Genomic DNA, 20,338 nt, shown 5'->3' on the forward strand with positions numbered 1-20,338 from the left:
GTAGTAAGTTGGGGGTTTGAAGATATCCCTCTAGTGGTGTGGGGGCTGTGCTTTGGCAAAGTGGGTGGGGTTATATCCTGCCTGGTTGGCCCTGTCAGGGGGTATAGTCGGACGGGGCCACAGTGTCTCCCGACCCCTCTTGTATCAGCCTCCAGTAAGTATGCTGCAATAGTTTACGTGTCGGGGGGCTAGGGTCAGTCTGTTATATCTGGAGTATTACTCCTTATCCTGTGTTAATTTAAGTATACTCCCTCTAATTCTCTCTCTCTTTTTATCTTGACCCTTGCTGTCACCCAGTCCACCTGGAAATGCTGCTGCTCTAGTTTCAACTGTTCTGCCTGCTATGGAACCCTGACCTGTTCACCGGACGTGCTACATTGTCCCGGACCTGCTGTTTTCGACTCTCTCTCTCTACCGCACCTGCTGTCTCTAACTCTGAAAGATTTGCTATGAAAAGCCAACTGACATTTACTCCTGAGGTGCTGACCTTTTACACCCTGTACAATCACTGTGATTATTATTATTTGACCCTGCTGGTCATCTATGAATGTTTGAACATCTTGGCCATGTACTGTTATAATCTCCACCCGGCACAGCCAGAAGAGGACTGTCCACCCCTCAGAGCCTGGTTCCTCTCTAAGTTTCTTCCTAGGTTCCTACTTTCCTAGGGAGTTGTTCCTAGCTACCATGCTTCTACATCTGCATTGCTTACTGTTTGGAGTTTTAGTCTGGGTTTCTGTACAGCAGTTTGTGACATCGGCTGATGTAAAAAGGGCTTTATAAATACATTTGATTGATATTAGCTTTAAAGCTGCAACAACAAAAACATCTCTCTGCCCCATAATTGAATGTGCAGAATTGCCGGAAATTAGCTTGAAAACTGCTAAATGTATTTTCCGATGACAAGACATGGGCCTTTAAAATGTTCCTTCCCAGGGCCGAGATTTGGTTCATCCGGCCATGCACTGCCAGTCATAGTACTCCTTGTATGCTATTTTTATCTCACTCGAGTTGTGTTCTGATTATGAGGGGTCCCTGGTGAATTTGTTATCACAAAAGGGGTCCCAGGCCCCCAAAAGTTTGAGAACTAAATGTTCTAGCTATTTTAGGGTCTAACATTGCACCATTTAGGACTTAGGCTTATTTGGTTGGGTTTCAAATAAAACAAAGAATGTTATTTGACCTTTTCTCCAACACAAAAATGCTTATTATAAGACGTTATTATAGCAATAGTGTTATAGCAATAGTGTTGAAAGTTTTACAAAAACGCATTGTTGCTACTCTGCAACCCCAACGATAGGGGGCAGCACTACATCATTAGGAAGTCGACCCTACAGAAAATACGAGAAGCCAGGTCTCATCCGGGATTTTGATTGGTGCCCTCTTTACAACACGTTTGCAAGGTCAGCCAATCGTATATCTCAAACACAATTCTATGCCAAGTGTTGCTGGGTATACAACATAAAAACAACAGAATTTAAAACCCACATCAACTAGCAGCTTCAACGGCAGACACGGTCAGTGATTTTCCTTTGGATACGCAAAAGGTAGACAGCTAATGTATGACATTATGGAGCAGCTCTTTTAAATCGACGATAAATGATTTTACCTACTGCAATATAGCTGGCTTTGTTGTTGTCGTGCATTTTCCCGTCGCTTGGGACTTGGGCTGCCAAGTGACAACAACCGAAGCAGCCTTCAACTTTGTGATAACTGCAAAGCTAATGACAATATACAAATTATCCCTGAAATATAAATTATATATAGAGTGCATCAACTTTAAGCTGTATTTAAGTCTTGTTGTTTCAATGCTTACCATTTTTACCGTGTAATATCTCGTCATTGATTTCTGTACAACGATGCGGTCATTGTTTTGTCTGCGTAGTGGTGCGTCGTCGCAGCAGGAGTTTACGATTGACTGACAGAAGTGATTTGCTGTGCTGCTTTCCAAAAACATTTTGTAGACCGATTTGTATTTAGTCTGGAGATTATCAATGCATGAATTAGGTCAGGGGTGGGGTGGGGGGCTTGTCTGGACATGTTGACGTGCATTAATTTCATTGGCACATCAAAATTAATTGAAACGGTATTTTATCATTTTAGGTGTCTGCATAATTTTTTTTTATTCGCACGCATTTCCGCTGCTCCAAATCCACTTTTTAAAACAATGGCAACTGACTGCGAGGCATGGCTGAACGCTAACCCCCTTGGTAAGTTATCTTTACCAGTCTAGTCTGTCTGGACTTTTGATGCGGAAGTAGCTCAGTGATTACTGGTGACTCTAACTTGCAGTGAGTGACTGCAGCGGTTTCTGTAACCACTGATCATGATGTGTATTCTGCTGGCCTTACATTTTATATAGCCAAGAATAACATAATGCATTATATTAAATACACACACTATCACTTTAAAACTATGTTTATAAGACAATTAGTGCATTGTGAACATCAAATGACCTTATAGTTTACCCATAACCTCTGTCATGAAATATAACATCTGCAAATAGAGTTTGTTCTGGTAAATCAGTCAAACTGCCTTCTTACCTTGTCTTCCACCACCTCTTTCACCCCCTGCCAACAGACGCAGATGATCTGAGTGACTCTTTCCTATCGGGCGAAGAGGAGAACGGCATTATCACCAAAAACATCAAGAATGAAATAAATGGCAACTGGATTTCAGCACCTAACAGTATCCACGAGGCCCGTCTCAAAGCCAAAGCGAAGAGGAGGCTGAGGAAGACTTCTTCTAGAGACTCTGGGAGAGGGGACTCGTTTAGCGAGAACGGGGACCCCTCCCGGGGTACTAATGGCACCGTACCCCCCACCAGCCCCAAGAGCAAACTGCTGGACAGGAAGTCTCGGGCAGGGAAGGGAAGAGGACTTCCAAAGAAAGGTATGGGGAGTTATGTCTGTTAGAAACATATATAATGTTAAATGGAAGGGAAGAGGACTGTCAGAGAAAGGTATGGGGAGTTATGTCGATGTTAGAAACATATATAATGTTAAATGGAAGGGAAGAGGACTGTCAGAGAAAGGTATGGGGAGTTATGTCTGTTAGAAACATATATAATGTTAAATGGAAGGGAAGAGGACTGTCAGAGAAAGGTATGGGGAGTTATGTCTGTTAGAAACATATATATATATAATGTTAAATGGAAGGGAAGAGGACTGTCAGAGAAACATATATAATGTTAAATGGAAGGGAAGAGGACTGTCAGAGAAAGGAATGGGGAGTTATGTCTGTTAGAAACATATATAATGTTAAATGGAAGGGAAGAGGACTGTCAGAGAAAGGTATGGGGAGTTATGTCGATGTTAGAAACATATATAATGTTAAATGGAAGGGAAGAGGACTGTCAGAGAAAGGTATGGGGAGTTATGTCTGTTAGAAACATATATAATGTTAAATGGAAGGGAAGAGGACTGTCAGAGAAAGGTATGGGGAGTTATGTCTGTTAGAAACATATATAATGTTAAATGGAAGGGAAGAGGACTGTCAGAGAAAGGAATGGGGAGTTATGTCTGTTAGAAACATATATAATGTTAAATGGAAGGGAAGAGGACTGTCAGAGAAAGGAATGGGGAGTTATGTCTGTTAGAAACATATATAATGTTAAATGGAAGGGAAGAGGACTGTCAGAGAAAGGAATGGGGGAGTGACTATTTATGTGGTTATGTAATGAAGTGTTGTTAACAGGCCTACTTGTGATAACGTGATGTCACGGCTAGGGAAGGTAAGGCCTTTGAAGCCTACCAAAGACCAGTAATGGGACGTTAACATTTATAGGATAATGTAATACCTAACAGGTTTAATACTGTTGCTGCATTACTTGATAAGCAACAAGTTAGTCTGTTAGTGTTTTGAGTGAAAATATGCTTCAAGGAATAACCCATCATTGCCTACAGAGTTACAATGTCGTGTGTCCTAGTCTTGCGTGACCAGAGATCACACCATATTCTTGTTGGCTGGAATCAAGGTTACTCATGATCTAGTCCCCAAGAGATCTCTCTCTGTCCCTGCCTCTCCAACTGCCAGCCCAGTAGTAAACCGATTAGTGTGTTTTTTTTTTTTAAATGGCAAGGTGAGGCTGATCCGATCACACTCACTTATATTAACACAACTCTTATCTCCTTTTGGCGTCCATCCGCTGAATACTTTTTTTTCCTGATAGAAGTTTCCACTAGACCTATGACCTATGACCTTGAAGGTGACTGACTTTGTAGATGATTTGTAATGATGTAAGATCCTTCCTGGAGTCAAGAATAAAGAAAAATCAGATATTTAAATCATATCACTATTAGAGGCTCCATAATTCAGCCCATTATAATATCTAACCAATGGCTCTTTGTCTAACAGATCTGGATAACTGAAACAAGATTGAGCAACCTAGATGAGTAACCTAGATGACAAGAGCATGGCGGTTTGTTGTAGATGACATCCCCTTCACATTGTGGCCAACAGCTCCAACTAGCCTGGCTTGTTTACCAATGACATGATTGACTCCTTTTAAATCTTATAGTTGCATGCATATTAATCTTCAATGTGATAAGCTATTTACTACTTTGTAATCACCTTATACATAACTGCTGAATTGTCATGTATGTACTACTGGAGAGGAAGCTGCTTCTCAGCAGAGTCAAAGTGTGTGTCCCAAATGGTACCCTATTTTTTTTTAGCCAGATCCCTATGGTCCCCGGTCAAAAGTAGTGCACTACATAGGGAATAGGGTGTCATTTGGGCTGTAGTCAGAGCAGCTTGCCATACCCCCAGCGGTCTGTCCTCTGGTCCCATATTGACAGTGACTTTCAGAGTAAGAGTGCTGATAAAGGATCAGTTTAGCCTTTTTAGAGCTTAGTGGATATGATTATGTGGAAAGGTGGGAATCTGATCCCAGATCAGTACTCATGCTCTGAGACACCTTTTGAACTGGTTGGTTCAGTTCTTATCTGATTAAATGAAACTGCAGTATCTTTCTTGGCCTTTGTCAGTCCCCATTGCCAAAATAACATCTTGCAGAAGCACAGTACAGTTAGTTCAGAAGCACAGTTAGTTATTTTCTGATAGAAAGGAGCCGTATTGTCTTGGCACAGACGTATTTGAGTTATGTAACCAAAGAACGGTGCCATGATGTCAATGTAAATGCCTGGGCTTCTGTCCCAAATGGCAACCTATTCACTATAGTAAAGGGAATAGGGTTCCGTTTGGAACACAGTCTAGGTCCCGCTGTGGTTTTATGGGCTCCTGTAAAAGTTAGTGGTGTAAGGTTTTGGAAGCATAACTGAAACTATTCTATGGGTGGAATCTCTCAGGGCAACAAGGGTAATAGGTACATGTTCCGGAATCAGCCATGGCACAGACAACATTCTAAAGGGGCAAAGCTATATACAAGCGGAATGTAACACACACACACACACACACGCTGGGTGGGACTTATAGGAGGGTGGGGGGCCTAGGCCTAGATGAGCTGAGCTGCTTTGGAAATGGCTCTCTTCTTAAATAGACTGGCAATCTGTTTCTACAGAGCCACCAACAGATGTGGCTTTGTGTAACACTTACTTACTAATGAGGAATGACCCCTTTTTTTAAAAATATGTGGTCTGTCACCAGTTGAGCCTTTAAAGTGCTATCCTTTCTGACAACACACACTATATAGGAAGTGTCATATCGAGGAAGGGGGTATTGTTGTGCTCCCCTTATCTGTACCCCTGTATAGTTAGGCCAGTTCCTGTTTGTAATGTTTCATATTGGCTTCCACAATCAGTAGTGTCTCTGTCTGCCTGTGGTATTTTGTGACGTATGTTCTCTGTCTTTCTGGAGAAGGTGGTTTTCAGTGTTTCACTTCAGTTGTATTGGAGACATCCTGTCTCAAGCACAGAACGCTGCTGTGTGTGTGCCGTGCTGTATATTGTACTGTTGATCTTCTTTCCTTTGTCAGCACAGTGTTTGTGTAGGCTGCATTGTAATGTCAACCCGCTGCAGGTGACCACATATCGGCTACTGGATAGTAGTATGTTTTTGAAAGCTCTGGGGTGATTCAGATCTAGGATCAGCTTGCCTTCCCTAAATCCTAACCTTAACCCTAAGAGGGGGAAATGTGAAACTGACCCTAAAACCAATGTCTAGGGATGACTTCACCTTAATCTGAGCAATGCGTCAACAGTAGCCCCTTTTTATAACGCACATTGCTAAAGAAAGGAGCATTCTGTGGCTATTTTTATACTGAACAAATATATAAACAATGATTTTACGGAGTTACAGTTCATATAAGGACATCAGTCAATTGAAATAAATCATTAGGCCCTAATCTATGGATTTTACATTACTGGGCAGGGGTGCAGACATGGGAGGGTATAGGCCCACTGGCTGGGCAGGGGTACAGACATGGGAGGGCATAGGCCCACTGGCTGGGCAGGGGTACAGACATGGGTGGGCCTGGGAGGGCATAGGCCCACTGGCTGGGCAGGGGTACAGACATGGGTGGGTCTGGGAGGGCATAGGCCCACTGGCTGGGCAGGGGTACAGACATGGGTGGGCCTGGGAGGGCATAAGTCCACTGGCTGGGCCTGGCTTCCCAGTGAATCAGAATACGTTTTCCCCACAAAAAAATACTTTATTACAGACAAATACTACTCAGTTTCATCAGCTGTCCGGGTGGCTGGTCTCAGATGATCCTTTAGGTGAAGAAGCTGTATGTGGAGCTCCTGGGCTGGTGTGGTTACACGTGGTCAGCGGTTGTGAGGCCTGTTGGGCGTACTGACAAATTCTCTAAAATGACATTGGAGGTGGTTTATGGTAGAGAAATGAACATTTAATTATCTGGCAAGAGATCTGGTGGACATTTTTGCAGTCAGCTTCCCAATTGCACGCTCCCTCAACCTGAGATGTCTGTAGCATTCTGTGTGACAACTGCACATTTTAGAGTGGATTTTTATTGTCCCCAGTACAAGGTGCGTCTGTGTAATGGTCATGCTGCTTAATCAGCTTCTTGTTATGCCACAACTGTCAGGTGGATGGATTATATTGGCAAAGGAGAAATGCTCACCTCACAGGGATATAAGCAAATTTGTGCGTATGGTAAACATGGGACCAACACTTTGCATGTTGCTTTTTATATTTCTGTTCAGTGTATGTGGCTATTTCTATGCTTCCTGTTAAGTTTTGGGCTATGGAAAAGACTTCAGTGGTTTAGATGGAACAATGATTCTCTACACTATACTTGTTTTGTCGCAAACTATTTTAGCAACCAGGAAATGGCGGCGCGATTTCTGCATATTGCATCTTTTAAATCGCACTGCCAGATTATAATATTTTTTTACGTTTTGCTACATACAGATTATTTTGCACCATGAAACTGTTTCTGTTTTGAAAACATCACAGGCATTGTCCTTGTTCTTTGTCAGGTGGGGCGGGGGGCAAAGGGGTGTGGGGCCCACCTGGAGAAGTGTACGACCTGGAGGAGGTCGACGTCAAAGACCCCAACTATGACGAAGCTCAGGTATTGGACCATTTTTATATTGGACCTATGACCGTCTGAGTTAGGGTCCTAACCATATTGTACCTGAGTTTTACCTGCTCATGAGAACTCGGGGCCTTAAGTAAACCATACAAGTTGTTTTGGTATCCAGTCTTGATCGGCTTCATTGCTCTGCTTTCTGGTGTCTACAGGAGAACTGTGTGTATGAGACGGTGGTTCCTCCACTGGAGGAAGGGGCCTTTGAGAAGACGCTCACTCCCATCGTGCAGGAGTACTTTGAACACGGCGACACCAATGAAGTAGCGGTAGGTTCATTTCAACAGAGTTTTCTGTAGGGCGAACTAGTGCTTTAATGTCCTAAACACTGGTGGACCTGCTTCTGCCTTTTTATCTGACAGTAGACAGTTCATTCTGAAGGATGTAGCTATGTTCTCTGATTTGACCCTATGAGACCACTCCCTCTTCTTGGCCAATACCCTCTCTCTCTCTCCATGATCAACTCTTTATTCCATCTGACCAAAACCCATCCCCCTCTCTCCCCTCTGTAGGAGCTCCTGGGTGAACTCAACCTGGGCTCCATGTCTAGCGGGGTGCCCATGCTGGCTGTGAGCCTGGCCCTGGAGGCAAAGGCCAGCCACAGAGAGCTGACGTCCAGGCTGTTGACGGACCTGTGTGGCCGCGTGCTGAGCCGTAGCGACGTGGAGAGCTCCTTTGACAAGTTACTAAGGGAGCTGCCTGACCTGGTGTTGGACACACCTGGAGCCCCTCAGGTACTGTGTGTGATATCGCGCCGTCTAAGAATAGAAGTGTTTGGGTGTATCTGTGAAAATGTCTAATTGACCGTGGAGGCCAATGTGTAGGACCGTGTGCCCTTGTGAATGTTTGAGTGACTTAGCAGGCGCACTGCAGTGTGTATATGTGGTGTCTTTTATGCTTGTGCTGTGCTTCTGTGTTCTGTTCTGCATGCAAACTGGACCAGTCTATCTCAGAACAGAACGCATGTGTTCTGTTTGGAAATTCTATATGCGGGTCATAAAATAAGAGCTTTACAGTTACAATAGCCATCTGACCGTTCCAATCTACTGTAAAGTCAACAGACGTACTGTTCAAACATGGTATTTATTAGGGATCCCCATTAGCTGTTGCCAAGGCAGCAGCTACTCTTCCTGGGGTCCAAACGCATTAAGGCACTTACATCACATATAATACAATACATCATACAACATTATTACACCACTACAATACAACATGTATAATACCACAATATTACACCACTACAATACAACATGTATAATACCACCATACAACAATATTACACCACTACACATCTACAATACAACATGTATAATACCACAATATTACACCACTACAATACAACATGTATAATACCATCATACAACAATATTACACCACTACAATACAACATGTATAATACAACAATATTACACCACTATACATCTACAGTACAACATGTATAATACCACCATACAACAATATTACACCACTACAATACAACATGTATAATACCATCATACAACAATATTACACCACTACAATACAACATGTATAATACCATCATACAACAATATTACACCACTACAATACAACATGTATAATACCATCATACAACAATATTACACCACTACAATACAACATGTATAATACCACCATACAACAATATTACACCACTACAATACAACATGTATAATACCACCATACAACATTATTACACCACTACACATCTACAATACAACATGTATAATACAACAATATTACACCACTACAATACAACATGTATAATACCATCATACAACAATATTACACCACTACAATACAACATGTATAATACCACAATATTACACCACTACAATACAACATGTATAATACCATCATACAACAATATTACACATCTACAATACAACATGTATAATACCACCATACAACAATATTACACCACTACAATACAACATGTATAATACCATCATACAACAATATTACACATCTACAATACAACATGTATAATACCACCATACAACAATATTACACCACTACAATACAACATGTATAATACCACAATACAACAATATTACACCACTACAATACAACATGTATAATACCACAATATTACACCACTACAATACAACATGTATAATACCACAATATTACACCACTACAATACAACATGTATAATACCATCATACAACAATATTACACCACTACAATACAACATGTATAATACCACAATATTACACCACTACAATACAACATGTATAATACCACCATACAACAATATTACACCACTACAATACAACATGTATAATACCACCATACAACAATATTACACCACTACAATACAACATGTATAATACCACAATATTACACCACTACAATACAACATGTATAATACCATCATACAACAATATTACACCACTACAATACAACATGTATAATACAACAATATTACACCACTACAATACAACATGTATAATACCATCATACAACAATATTACACCACTACAATACAACATGTATAATACAACAATATTACACCACTACAATACAACATGTATAATACCACCATACAACAATATTACACCACTACAATACAACATGTATAATACCACCATACAATATTACACCACTACAATACAACATGTATAATACAACAATATTACACATCTACAATACAACATGTATAATACCACAATATTACACATCTACAATACAACATGTATAATACCACAATATTACACCACTACAATACAACATGTATAATACCATCATACAACAATATTACACCACTACACATCTACAATACAACATGTATAATACAACAATATTACACCACTACAATACAACATGTATAATACCACCATACAACAATATTACACCACTACAATACAACATGTATAATACCACAATATTACACCACTACACATCTACAATACAACATGTATAATACCACAATATTACACATCTACAATACAACATATATAATACCACAATATTACACCACTACACATCTACAATACAACATGTATAATACCACAATATTACACATCTACAATACAACATGTATAATACCATCATACAACAATATTACACCACTACAATACAACATGTATAATACCACAATATTACACATCTACAATACAACATGTATAATACCATACAATATTACATACATACAACATGTATAATACCATCATACAACAATATTACACCACTACAATACAACATGTATAATACCACAATCACCACTACACACTACAATACAACATGTATAATACACAATGTTACACCACTACAATACAACATGTATAATACCACCATACAACATTATTACACCACTACACATATAATACCACCATACAACAATATTACACCACTACAATACAACATGTATAATACCACCACAATGTTACACCACTACAATACAACATGTATAATACCACCATACAACATTATTACCCCACTACAATACAACATGTATAATACCACCAACATTATTACACCACTACAATACAACATGTATAATACCACAATATTACACCACTACAATACAACATGTATAATACCACCAATACAACATATAATACCAATACAACAATGTATAATACCACCATACAACAATATTACACCACTACAATACAACATGTATAATACCACCATACAACAATATTACACCACTACAATACAACATGTATAATACCACCATACAACAATATGCGTTGGTCTGTACCTTTGTCTCTTCACAGTCCCCGCTGTTCCAAAAGGTGTATTTTTACCTGTTTTTTTTTTTGTGTCTGATTCTACTGCTTAGATCAGTTAGTTACCTGATGTGGAATAGAGATCAAATCAAATGTATTTATGAAGCCCTTCGTACATCAGCTGATGTCTCAAAGTGCTGTACAGAAACCCAGCCTAAAACCTCAAACAGCAAGCAATGCAGGTGTAGAAGCACGGTGGCTAGGAAAAACTCCCTAGAAAGGCCAGAACCTAGGAAGAAACCTAGAGAGGAACCAGGCTATGTGGGGTGGCCAGTCCTCTTCTGGCTGTGCCGGGTGGAGATTATAACAGAACATGGCCAAGATGTTCATAAATCACCAGCATGGTCAAATAATAATAATCACAGTAGTTGTCGAGGGTGCAGCAAGTCAGCACCTCGGGAGTAAATGTCAGTTGGCTTTTCATAGCCGATCATTAAGAGTATCTCTACCACTCCTGCTGTCTCTAGAGAGTTGAAAACAGCAGGTCTGGGACAGGTAGCACGTCCGGTGAACAGGTCAGGATTCCATAGCCGCATGCAGAACAGTTGAAACTGGAGCAGCAGCACGGCCAGGTGGACTGGGGACAGCAAGGAGTCATTATGCCAGGTAGTCCTGAGGCATGGTTCTAGGGCTCAGGTCCTCCGAGAGAAAGAGAGCATACTTAAATTCACACAGAACACCGGATAAGACAGGAGAAGTACTCCAGATATAACAAACTGACCCTAGCCCCCTGACACAAACTACTGCAGCATAAATACTGGAGGCTGAGACAGGAGGGGTCGGGAGACACTGTGGCCCCGTCCGATGATACCCACGGACAGGTCCAAACAGGCAGGATATAACCCCACCCACTTTGCCAAAGCACAGCCCCCACACCACTAGAGGGATATCTTCAACCACCAACTTACCATCCTGAGACAAGCCCGAGTATAGCCCACAAAGATCTTCGCCACGGCACAACCCAAGGGGGGCGCCAACCCAGACAGGAAGATCACGTCAATGACTCAACCCACTCAAGTGAGGCACCCCTCCTAGGGAAGGCATGAAAGAGCACCAGTAAGCCAATAAAAGTAACAAAAAATTTAACGGTAGTAAAACAACAATAGCGAAGCTATATACAGGGGGTACCGGTTAGTCGAGGTATTATGTACATGTAGGTAGTTATTAAAGTGACTGCATAGACAATAACAGAGTAGCAGCAGTGTAAAATGTCTTGTGGGGTATGCATTAGAGGTCGACCGATTATTGGAGGACCAAAACAAATCCGATACCAGTTAATCAGCCAACAATTTTTTTTTCTCATTTGTAATAATATTTACAACAATCCTGAATGAACAATGAACACTTTTTATTATAAATGAATACATAAATAAAATCTATTTAGTCTCAAATAAATAATAAAACGTGTTTAAATAATGCAAAAAGTGTTGGAGAAGAAAGTAAAAGTGCAATATGTGCCATGTAAAAAAGCGACCGTTTGAGTTCCTTGCTCAGAACATGAGAACATATGAAATCTGGAGGTTCAATATTCCCAGTTAAGAAGTTTTAGGTTGTAGTTATTATAGGAATTATGATGCGTTGACTATTTCCCTCTATACCATTTGTATTTCATATACATTTGACTATTGGATGTTCTAATAGGCACTTTAGTATTGCCAGCCTAATCTCAGGAGTTGATTGAAGTGCTTGAAGTGATAAACAGCGCTGTGCATCAAGCATTGCTAAGAGCTGCTGGCAAACGCAGTAAAGTGCTGTTTGAATGAATGCTTATGAGCCTGCTGCTACCTACCACTGCCCAGTCAGACTGCTCTATCAAATCATAGACTTAATTATAATAAACACACAGAACTACGAGCCATTGGTCATTAATGTGGTCAAATCCAGAAACTATCATTTCGAAAACTAAACGTTTATTCTTTCAAGGAAATATGGAAGCGTTCAGTATTTCATCTAACGGGTGGCATCCAGTCTAAATATTGCTGTTACGTTGCACAACCTTCAATGTTATGTCATAATTACGTAAAATTCTGGCAAATTAGTTCGCAACGAGCCAGGCAGCCCAAACTACTGCATATACCCTGACTCTGCGTGCAATGAACGCAAGAGAAGTGACACAATCCCCTAGTTAATATTGCCTGCTAACATGAATTTCTTAACGAAATATGCAGGTTTAAAAAATATACTTCTGTGTATTGTTTTTAAGAAAGGCTTTGATGGTTAGGTACAATTGTGCTTTTTCCACGAATGCACTTTTGTTAAATCATCACCCGTTTGGCGAAGTTGAAGTAGGCTGTGGTTCGATGATACATTTACAGGAACCGCATTGATTATATGCAACGCAGGACAAGCTAGTTAACTACACATGGTTGATGATATTACTAAGTTAACTTCTAAGCAATCTTCACATAATCACTAGTTAAGTTTAATGCTAGCTAGCAACTTAACTTGGCTCCTTGCAGCCACAAGGTCCTTTTGACACTACACTCGAGTAACAGGTGGTCAGCCTTCCATGCAGTTTCCTCGTGAATTGCAATGTAATCGGTGTCCAAAAAGGCTGATTACCGATTGTTTTAACTTGAAATCGGCCCTGATTACTCGGTCGACCTCTAGTATGCATGGCTGTCCGAGCTGTGTGCTAGTAGTTTTTAAACAGACACCTCGGTACATTCAGCTTGTCAACACTTCTTACAAAAACAAGTAGTGATGAAGTCAATCTCTCTTCCACTTTGAGCCATGAGATTGACATGCATATTATTAATATTAGCTCTCTGTGTACATTTAAGGGCCAGCCGTGCTGCCCTGTTCTGAGCCAGCCGTGCTGCCCTGTTCTGAGCCAATTGTCATTTTCCTGTCCCTCTTTGTGGCACCTGACCACAAGACTGAACAGTAGTCAAGGTGTGACAACTAGGGCCTGTAGGACCTGCCTTGTTGATAGTGTTGTTAAGAATGCAGAGCAGCGCTTTATTATGGACAGACTTCTCCCCATTTTAGCTGCTGTTGTATCAATGTGTTTTTACCATGACAATTTATTCATTATAAGATTTGGGAATGATTTGTCCCAGATACAATGCTTTTTGTTGTTGGTGTCACTACTGTGTGGGATGTATGTTGTTGTACTGTACCCTGTGCATAACAGAGCTGGGTTCAAACAGTATTTCAAATACATTTGCCTTAGAGTGCCAGGTGGACAAGGTTTCCACTTTGTGTGTTCCGTTCCACTGCGCCAGGCAAGCTCAATCAAGCCCAGTTGAAGAATTCTCAACCAGCTTCACCTGGAATGCTTTTCCAACAGTCTTGAAGGAGTTCCCTCATATGCGGAGTGCTTTTTTGATGCTTTAATTCACTCTGCAGTCCACCTCATCCCAAACCATATCAATTGGTTTGAGGTTTGGTGATTGTGGAGGCCAGGTCATCTGATGCAGCACTCCATCACTCTCCTTCTTGGTTAAATAGGCCTTACACAGCCTGGAGGTGGTTTGGGTCATTGTCCTGTTGGAAAAACAAATTATAGTCCCACTAAGCGCAAACCAGGTGGGATGGCGTATTGCTGCAGAATGCTGTGGTAGCCATGCTGGTTAAGTTTGCCTTGAATTCAAAATAAATCAGACCGTCACCAGCAAAGCACCATCACACCTCCTCCTCCATGCTTCACGGTGGGAACCACACATGTGGCGATCATCCGTTCACCTACTCTGCGTCTCACAAAGACACGGCGGTTGGAACCAAAAATCTCACATTTGGACTCAACAGACCAAAGGACATGTTTCCACCGGTCTAATGTCCATTGCTCGTGTTTCTTGGCCCAATAAAGTCTCTTCTTATTGGTGTCCTTTAGTGGTTTCCTTTCAGCAATTCGACCATGAAGTCCTGATTCACACAGTCTCCTCTGAACAGTTGTCTGTTACTTCATTTATTTGGGCTGAAATTTCTGAGGCTGGTAACTAATCAACTTATCCTCTGCATCAGAGGTAACTTTGGGTCTTGCTTTTCTGTGGCGGTCCTCATGAGAGCCAGTTTCATCATAGCGCTTGGTTATTTATTTTATTTAACTAGGCAAGCCCAGTTAAGAACAAATTGTTATTGACAATGACTACACTTGAAGAAATGTTAAAAGTTCTTGACCTTTTCCTTATTGGCTGACCATGTCTTAAAGTAACGATGGACTGTTTTCTCTTTGCTTATCTGAGCTGTTCTTGCCATATTATGGCCTTGGTCTTTTACCAAATAGGGTTATCTTCTGTATACCACCCCTAGCTTGTCACAACACAACTGATTGGTTCAAAAGCATTAAGAAGAAAATAAATTCCACAAATTAACTTAACAAGGCACACCTGTTAATTGAAATGTATTCAGGTGACTACCTCATGAAGCTGGTTGAGAGAATGCCACGAGAGTGCAAAGTTGTCAAGGCAAAGGGGGGTTACTTTGCAGAATCTCAAATATAAAATACATTTTGATTTGTTCACCACTTATTTTTTTTATTACTACATGATTCCATATGTGCTATTTCATAGTTTTGATGTCTTCACTATTATTCTACAATGTAGAAAATAGTAAAAATATAGAAAACCCTTGAATGAGTAGATATATGGAAACTTTTGACTGGTACTGTATATATTTATTGATAGCCAAGGGACACTCAGTCATAATTGACAAATTAAGCATTTGTGTTTAATGAGTCCTCCAGATCAGTATGTATGTATGGAGTAAAAAGTACATTATTTTCTTTAGGAATGTAGTGGAGTAAAAATCGTAAAGTACAAAACTAAAGTTGTGCCTAACAACAGTATTTTTACGTAGGTACTTTTCACCACTGAATAACACTGTGGTACTGCTTACTGTAGATAAGACTGTCTGTGAAAGAAAGCGATGGTGAGTTTCAGCTCTTTTCTTTCTGTTCTCCCCGTCCACACAGAGCAGACATGCGATCTCTCGCCTCATTGTCTCGGCAGCGCCAGGCACAAAATGCTAGCTCAGCGTAGGAGGCTGATACAAGGGTTATTTATCATCCCTCCCTCTCTCACTTTCTCTCTCACGTGTCTGTCCTCCTACTCTCTCTCTCTCTCTCACTTCCCTGCAAGGCCACCCTCTCTCTGTTCTTCCCCCTGACTGTGCAGTCTCTTTCTCTCTCATTCCTCTCTTTCCAGACTGGTTCTGGTCAGATGAGTTTGGGGCTCTCTTGTCTGCACAGACACAATGGCTTGTTAGCAACAGGCTTTGTCCAGTTTGTCCTGTCCAGAACAGCAAGGCCAGCTCGTTCTCTGGCTTTTCTCATCCCCGTCACGCTCGCTCTCATATCTCTGACTCATGTCAACAAACACTGCCACTGTCACCTCATCCCAAACAACAAGTGTTTATGCATCCATCCAGCCTCTGGTCTCTCCATTGGCCTACTTTGATGCTAAATGTAAGTGATTTGTTGTCTATTTGCCTCTGCAGTAATTCATTATAAAAATGTGTGTATTGTACTATAATGGTTTATGGCTGTGCAGTTACACTTACATGTGTTCCTGATGCTTCATTTCCAAATGGATTACATTATTCTGCAGTCAGGATATTTCAGGCCCATGGGCTATTTGGCAACAGTTCAGTCTGTCCTCTTTATTTTGATTTCTTTGTTGGCAGAGCTAACTTCCTGTTCTGTTGTTTTGGGTGGACCAGAGAGAACAGTGTTCGAGACCAGTGTGTGTTAACCGTGTTTTCTTTGTCTTTCAGCTCGTCGGCCAATTCATTGCCCGGGCTGTCAAAGACCAGATCCTCTCCAAGAGCTACTTAGACGGCTACAAGGGGAGAGTCGACTGTGTCCATGCAAGGTATGTGTTGGTGTCCTTATTAAACACCTTCTCGCATTTCTATGTGGTATGATCATGGCGATGTTGAGGGGGTTTACAGTATACCCTTATAGGCACAACCAGGTCTGGGAGGCTCACAGAGATCTGCAATACTCCATTAAAGATTCAGTTTTCAACTCCATACCAGTTTTTCAACTCTACTGTAAAATTGCCTGCTCCGTGGGAAAATGTGTGGAGTTTCAGGAAATTAGCTTTAAATTGGCAAAATGTTCTCTCCGATGCAGAGTGGGGGGCCTTTTAAAATGTTCTTTCCCAGGTCTTGAGACTTAGCATGCACTGCAGCAATCGTAATAAAAACATGTTTTATCACACTCTCTAACGTTGGAGTTGTGTTCTGATATTGAGGGGTCCCTGATGAATTTGCTATAATAAAAGGGGTCCCCCGGCCCCAAAAAGTTTGGGAACCCCTTGGGTTATGTTGTGTTTCGCCTTGTAATTTGGTGGGCGGATTCACAGAGACCAATGAGTGAAGCTTTTGGGGGAGTGTCATACATGGATTACAGACTAGTTGGTGGCTTGTTGTTAGGCAGAGTTTACGTAATTAAATGTCTTCGTTCTATGAATGCATTGACAGAACTTGAGGGAAATCCAATACATCCCGAGGGATGGTTTATGGGAGTTTGGAGTGAGAGGGTATAAACCAGGGCAGCAGAATTCATGACTAAGGGAAGGATAATTCCATGAACGAGGGAGGTAGAGATAGATGATTGACTGAATGATGACAGCGTCCACACTGACGTGTCGCCATGTTTTTTCCCATATAGGGCGGCCTTGGACCGGGCGGCGGTGCTGTTGAAGATGGGCATGGGCGGCCTGCGCATCGACAACCTCTGGGGAACAGGTGGGGGTCAGAGACCTGTCACCCAGCTCGTCAGAGAGGTGAGACCTGCTCATTTTATAGAGGACGGAACGAGCTGCTTGTCAGGTGTGTTCTCTATGCTCTGTCCTTTGTCTGCCAGCTATTTAAATCCTGTCTGTGCTGTTCTCCAAATTAAGTTATTGGATTGTAAATTTCATTGAGCTTTCACTATGAAAGGGTGAGGTCACCAAGACCTGCTTTAGTTTAACTGATGTCTCCAGTGATCACATGATATCGACACGTCCATTACGGCTACTCGGAGGTACATGCCACCCTTCACGTGAATATCTCAGCCGTTGCTGAACTATGTCTTAGTTTCATGTGTTCTTCCTATTCCCTATCTATGAGCGGGCCTTTTTGTTGTCGTCGATGAACCTCAGGTGTACGATGGGCATACATTGACTTTGGATATCCCATTTTCTCTACTTGTATCAGATGACCCTGTTGCTGAAGGAGTATCTTCTGTCTGGAGACAACAAGGAAGCAGAGAGGTGTCTGAGAGAACTGGAGGTGCCACACTTCCACCATGAGTTTGTCTATGAGGTAACTCACGGCATCTGTTGTCTAGTTTTTCTTTCCCCAGTTTTCATGTTATCTTGTATGAACGTATTACCTGTAGGTGCATTGGAAATGTACTCTCTGTTGGAGGGTTGTTTTGCTTGAGAATATCAAACTGACATACTGAATTTTCCTTAGTTGATTGTAAGAAAAGTTATTCATCTTGTCTTCCTATTATCAATAGGCCATAGTCATGGTCCTGGAATCCAAAGGGGAGAAAACGTTCAAAATGGTTCTGCAGCTGCTGAAGTTTCTGTGGGTGTCCTCCATCATCACTGTGGACCAAATGAGAAGGGTGAGCTTGAGTGCCACCTGGTGGTAACATTATACTACTGCAGTGTATATGGCGCCACCTGGTGTTGAAACTATTGTGGGTCGAGAACCAATGGGAGATATAATACTTTTTACCTAAAATCAACTGCATCTCCTTGTTTACCATTGATGTGATCTATAAAATGTTCCACACTTATTTTTTTCATTGGAATTACATTGAAAGTCACTGTTTACATAATTATCTTGTTTGCAGGGATACGAAAGAGTTTACATGGACATAGCTGAAATCAACATCGACGTCCCTCGTGCGTACTTCATCTTGGAGCAGTTTGTCGACAAGAGTTTCAGTGCTGGCTTCATCTGTGAAAAGCTGAGGGATCTTTGTCCTAGTCGGTAACTATCTTTTTAATTTGCTATTTTTGTTTCTCTCTCACACACATCCATGTTTTAAGATTGATGGAGATGTACTGATTTTGGCTATTTTCACAGGGGCCGGAAGAGATTTGTGAGCGAGGGGGACGGCGGTCGCTTCAAATTGGAAAGCTACTGAGAAGCCATTTTGTGCCAGAGATGTTCCGCTAAACTGAAGCTACTTTTTTACTATGATCCATGTCAGTTATTGTTTTCCTTAACAGTGAACGAATGTACATTTAAAAAATAAAAAAAATGCGTAAAATCGCACTTTGTTCTTTAGTTGAAGAAAAGTTAGACGATACACCCATTTAAGGTGTTTGAGTATACATGTATAAGCTAAAAACCCAGAAAGTGCCACACCTCAACGAGTCATTCCATGTTGTTTTTAGATTCTCTTTATTTCACTGCCACTCCTTTCTTGTTCTAGATGAAAGTGTTTGTACAATAATTAAACTGGTTTGTGTATAAAGCTTTTTAATGAAAAGGGGGGACAGATCGTTGGTTCGAAGCAACACCTTCCCTCACCAGCTGCTGTCTGTTTCTAGCCTGGTTTCAAGAGCTGTTTGTGCTGTTTTACACAACTTCTATCATAGGAATTTGGGCAAGATGGCACAAACAGATCTGGGTACCAGACTAGTCTATGCTGTGCTTGACTTTCTTTTTTTTTTTAATTACTCAAGGCAATTAATAAAACATAAAGTTAAGAGATTGGGAACTAGTTTGCGATAATTTCACAACAAAATGGTGTCCAGAATGTTTATTTTTATATTTGGGGAACACTGTTGTGAAATGTACCAAGTCTTAATTGCTCCATGATTGTCAAAAGTTCAATAAATTGCTATACAAAATGTTTGCTATTGTCAATGTATTTGTGTGAGTAGATGAAAGATGACTTGAATCATGGTACTAGATTTAGGAAAACACCATAAAAGGGGAAATAAATCTTAGTTTTATTTGAAGAACATGTTCACAACAGATGTTATTTACCTAAACTCCAATTCAACTTCTCTCAGAAATAAGACTTCCCATAATTACAAGGCTATTATACATTCACAGCTATCAAAATAATCCATGAGATTGATGCCAACAGTGCTATATTGCAATATTAGGTTGTGACTAGTGTGAACCTCTGCCCTCC

At 41.0% G+C, this 20,338-nt stretch overlaps 1 protein-coding gene across 2 annotated transcripts; it reads left to right on the top strand.

Moving 5' to 3' along the window:
* The first annotated feature begins 1,364 nt into the window (after positions 1–1,364).
* On the top strand, positions 1,365–20,048 carry LOC139424443 (programmed cell death 4b). Of its 2 annotated transcripts, none has more exons than XM_071176263.1 (12): positions 1,365–1,517; positions 2,104–2,210; positions 2,581–2,892; positions 7,401–7,495; positions 7,666–7,779; positions 8,023–8,244; positions 16,960–17,057; positions 17,861–17,975; positions 18,391–18,498; positions 18,698–18,808; positions 19,040–19,179; positions 19,276–20,048. In XM_071176263.1, exons 2-12 carry the CDS (start codon positions 2,168–2,170, stop codon positions 19,334–19,336), a joined length of 1,419 nt encoding a protein of 472 aa, XP_071032364.1. In that variant the 5' UTR covers positions 1,365–1,517; positions 2,104–2,167; the 3' UTR covers positions 19,337–20,048. The 2 variants fall into 2 exon arrangements, with proteins under 2 accessions (XP_071032364.1, XP_071032366.1); XM_071176265.1 differs by having other exon boundaries at positions 1,473–1,547.
* The last annotated feature ends 290 nt before the right edge of the window (positions 20,049–20,338 follow it).

Source organism: Oncorhynchus clarkii, chromosome 13, assembly GCF_045791955.1.
Source record: "Oncorhynchus clarkii lewisi isolate Uvic-CL-2024 chromosome 13, UVic_Ocla_1.0, whole genome shotgun sequence".
Taxonomy (NCBI): Eukaryota; Metazoa; Chordata; class Actinopteri; order Salmoniformes; family Salmonidae; genus Oncorhynchus; species Oncorhynchus clarkii.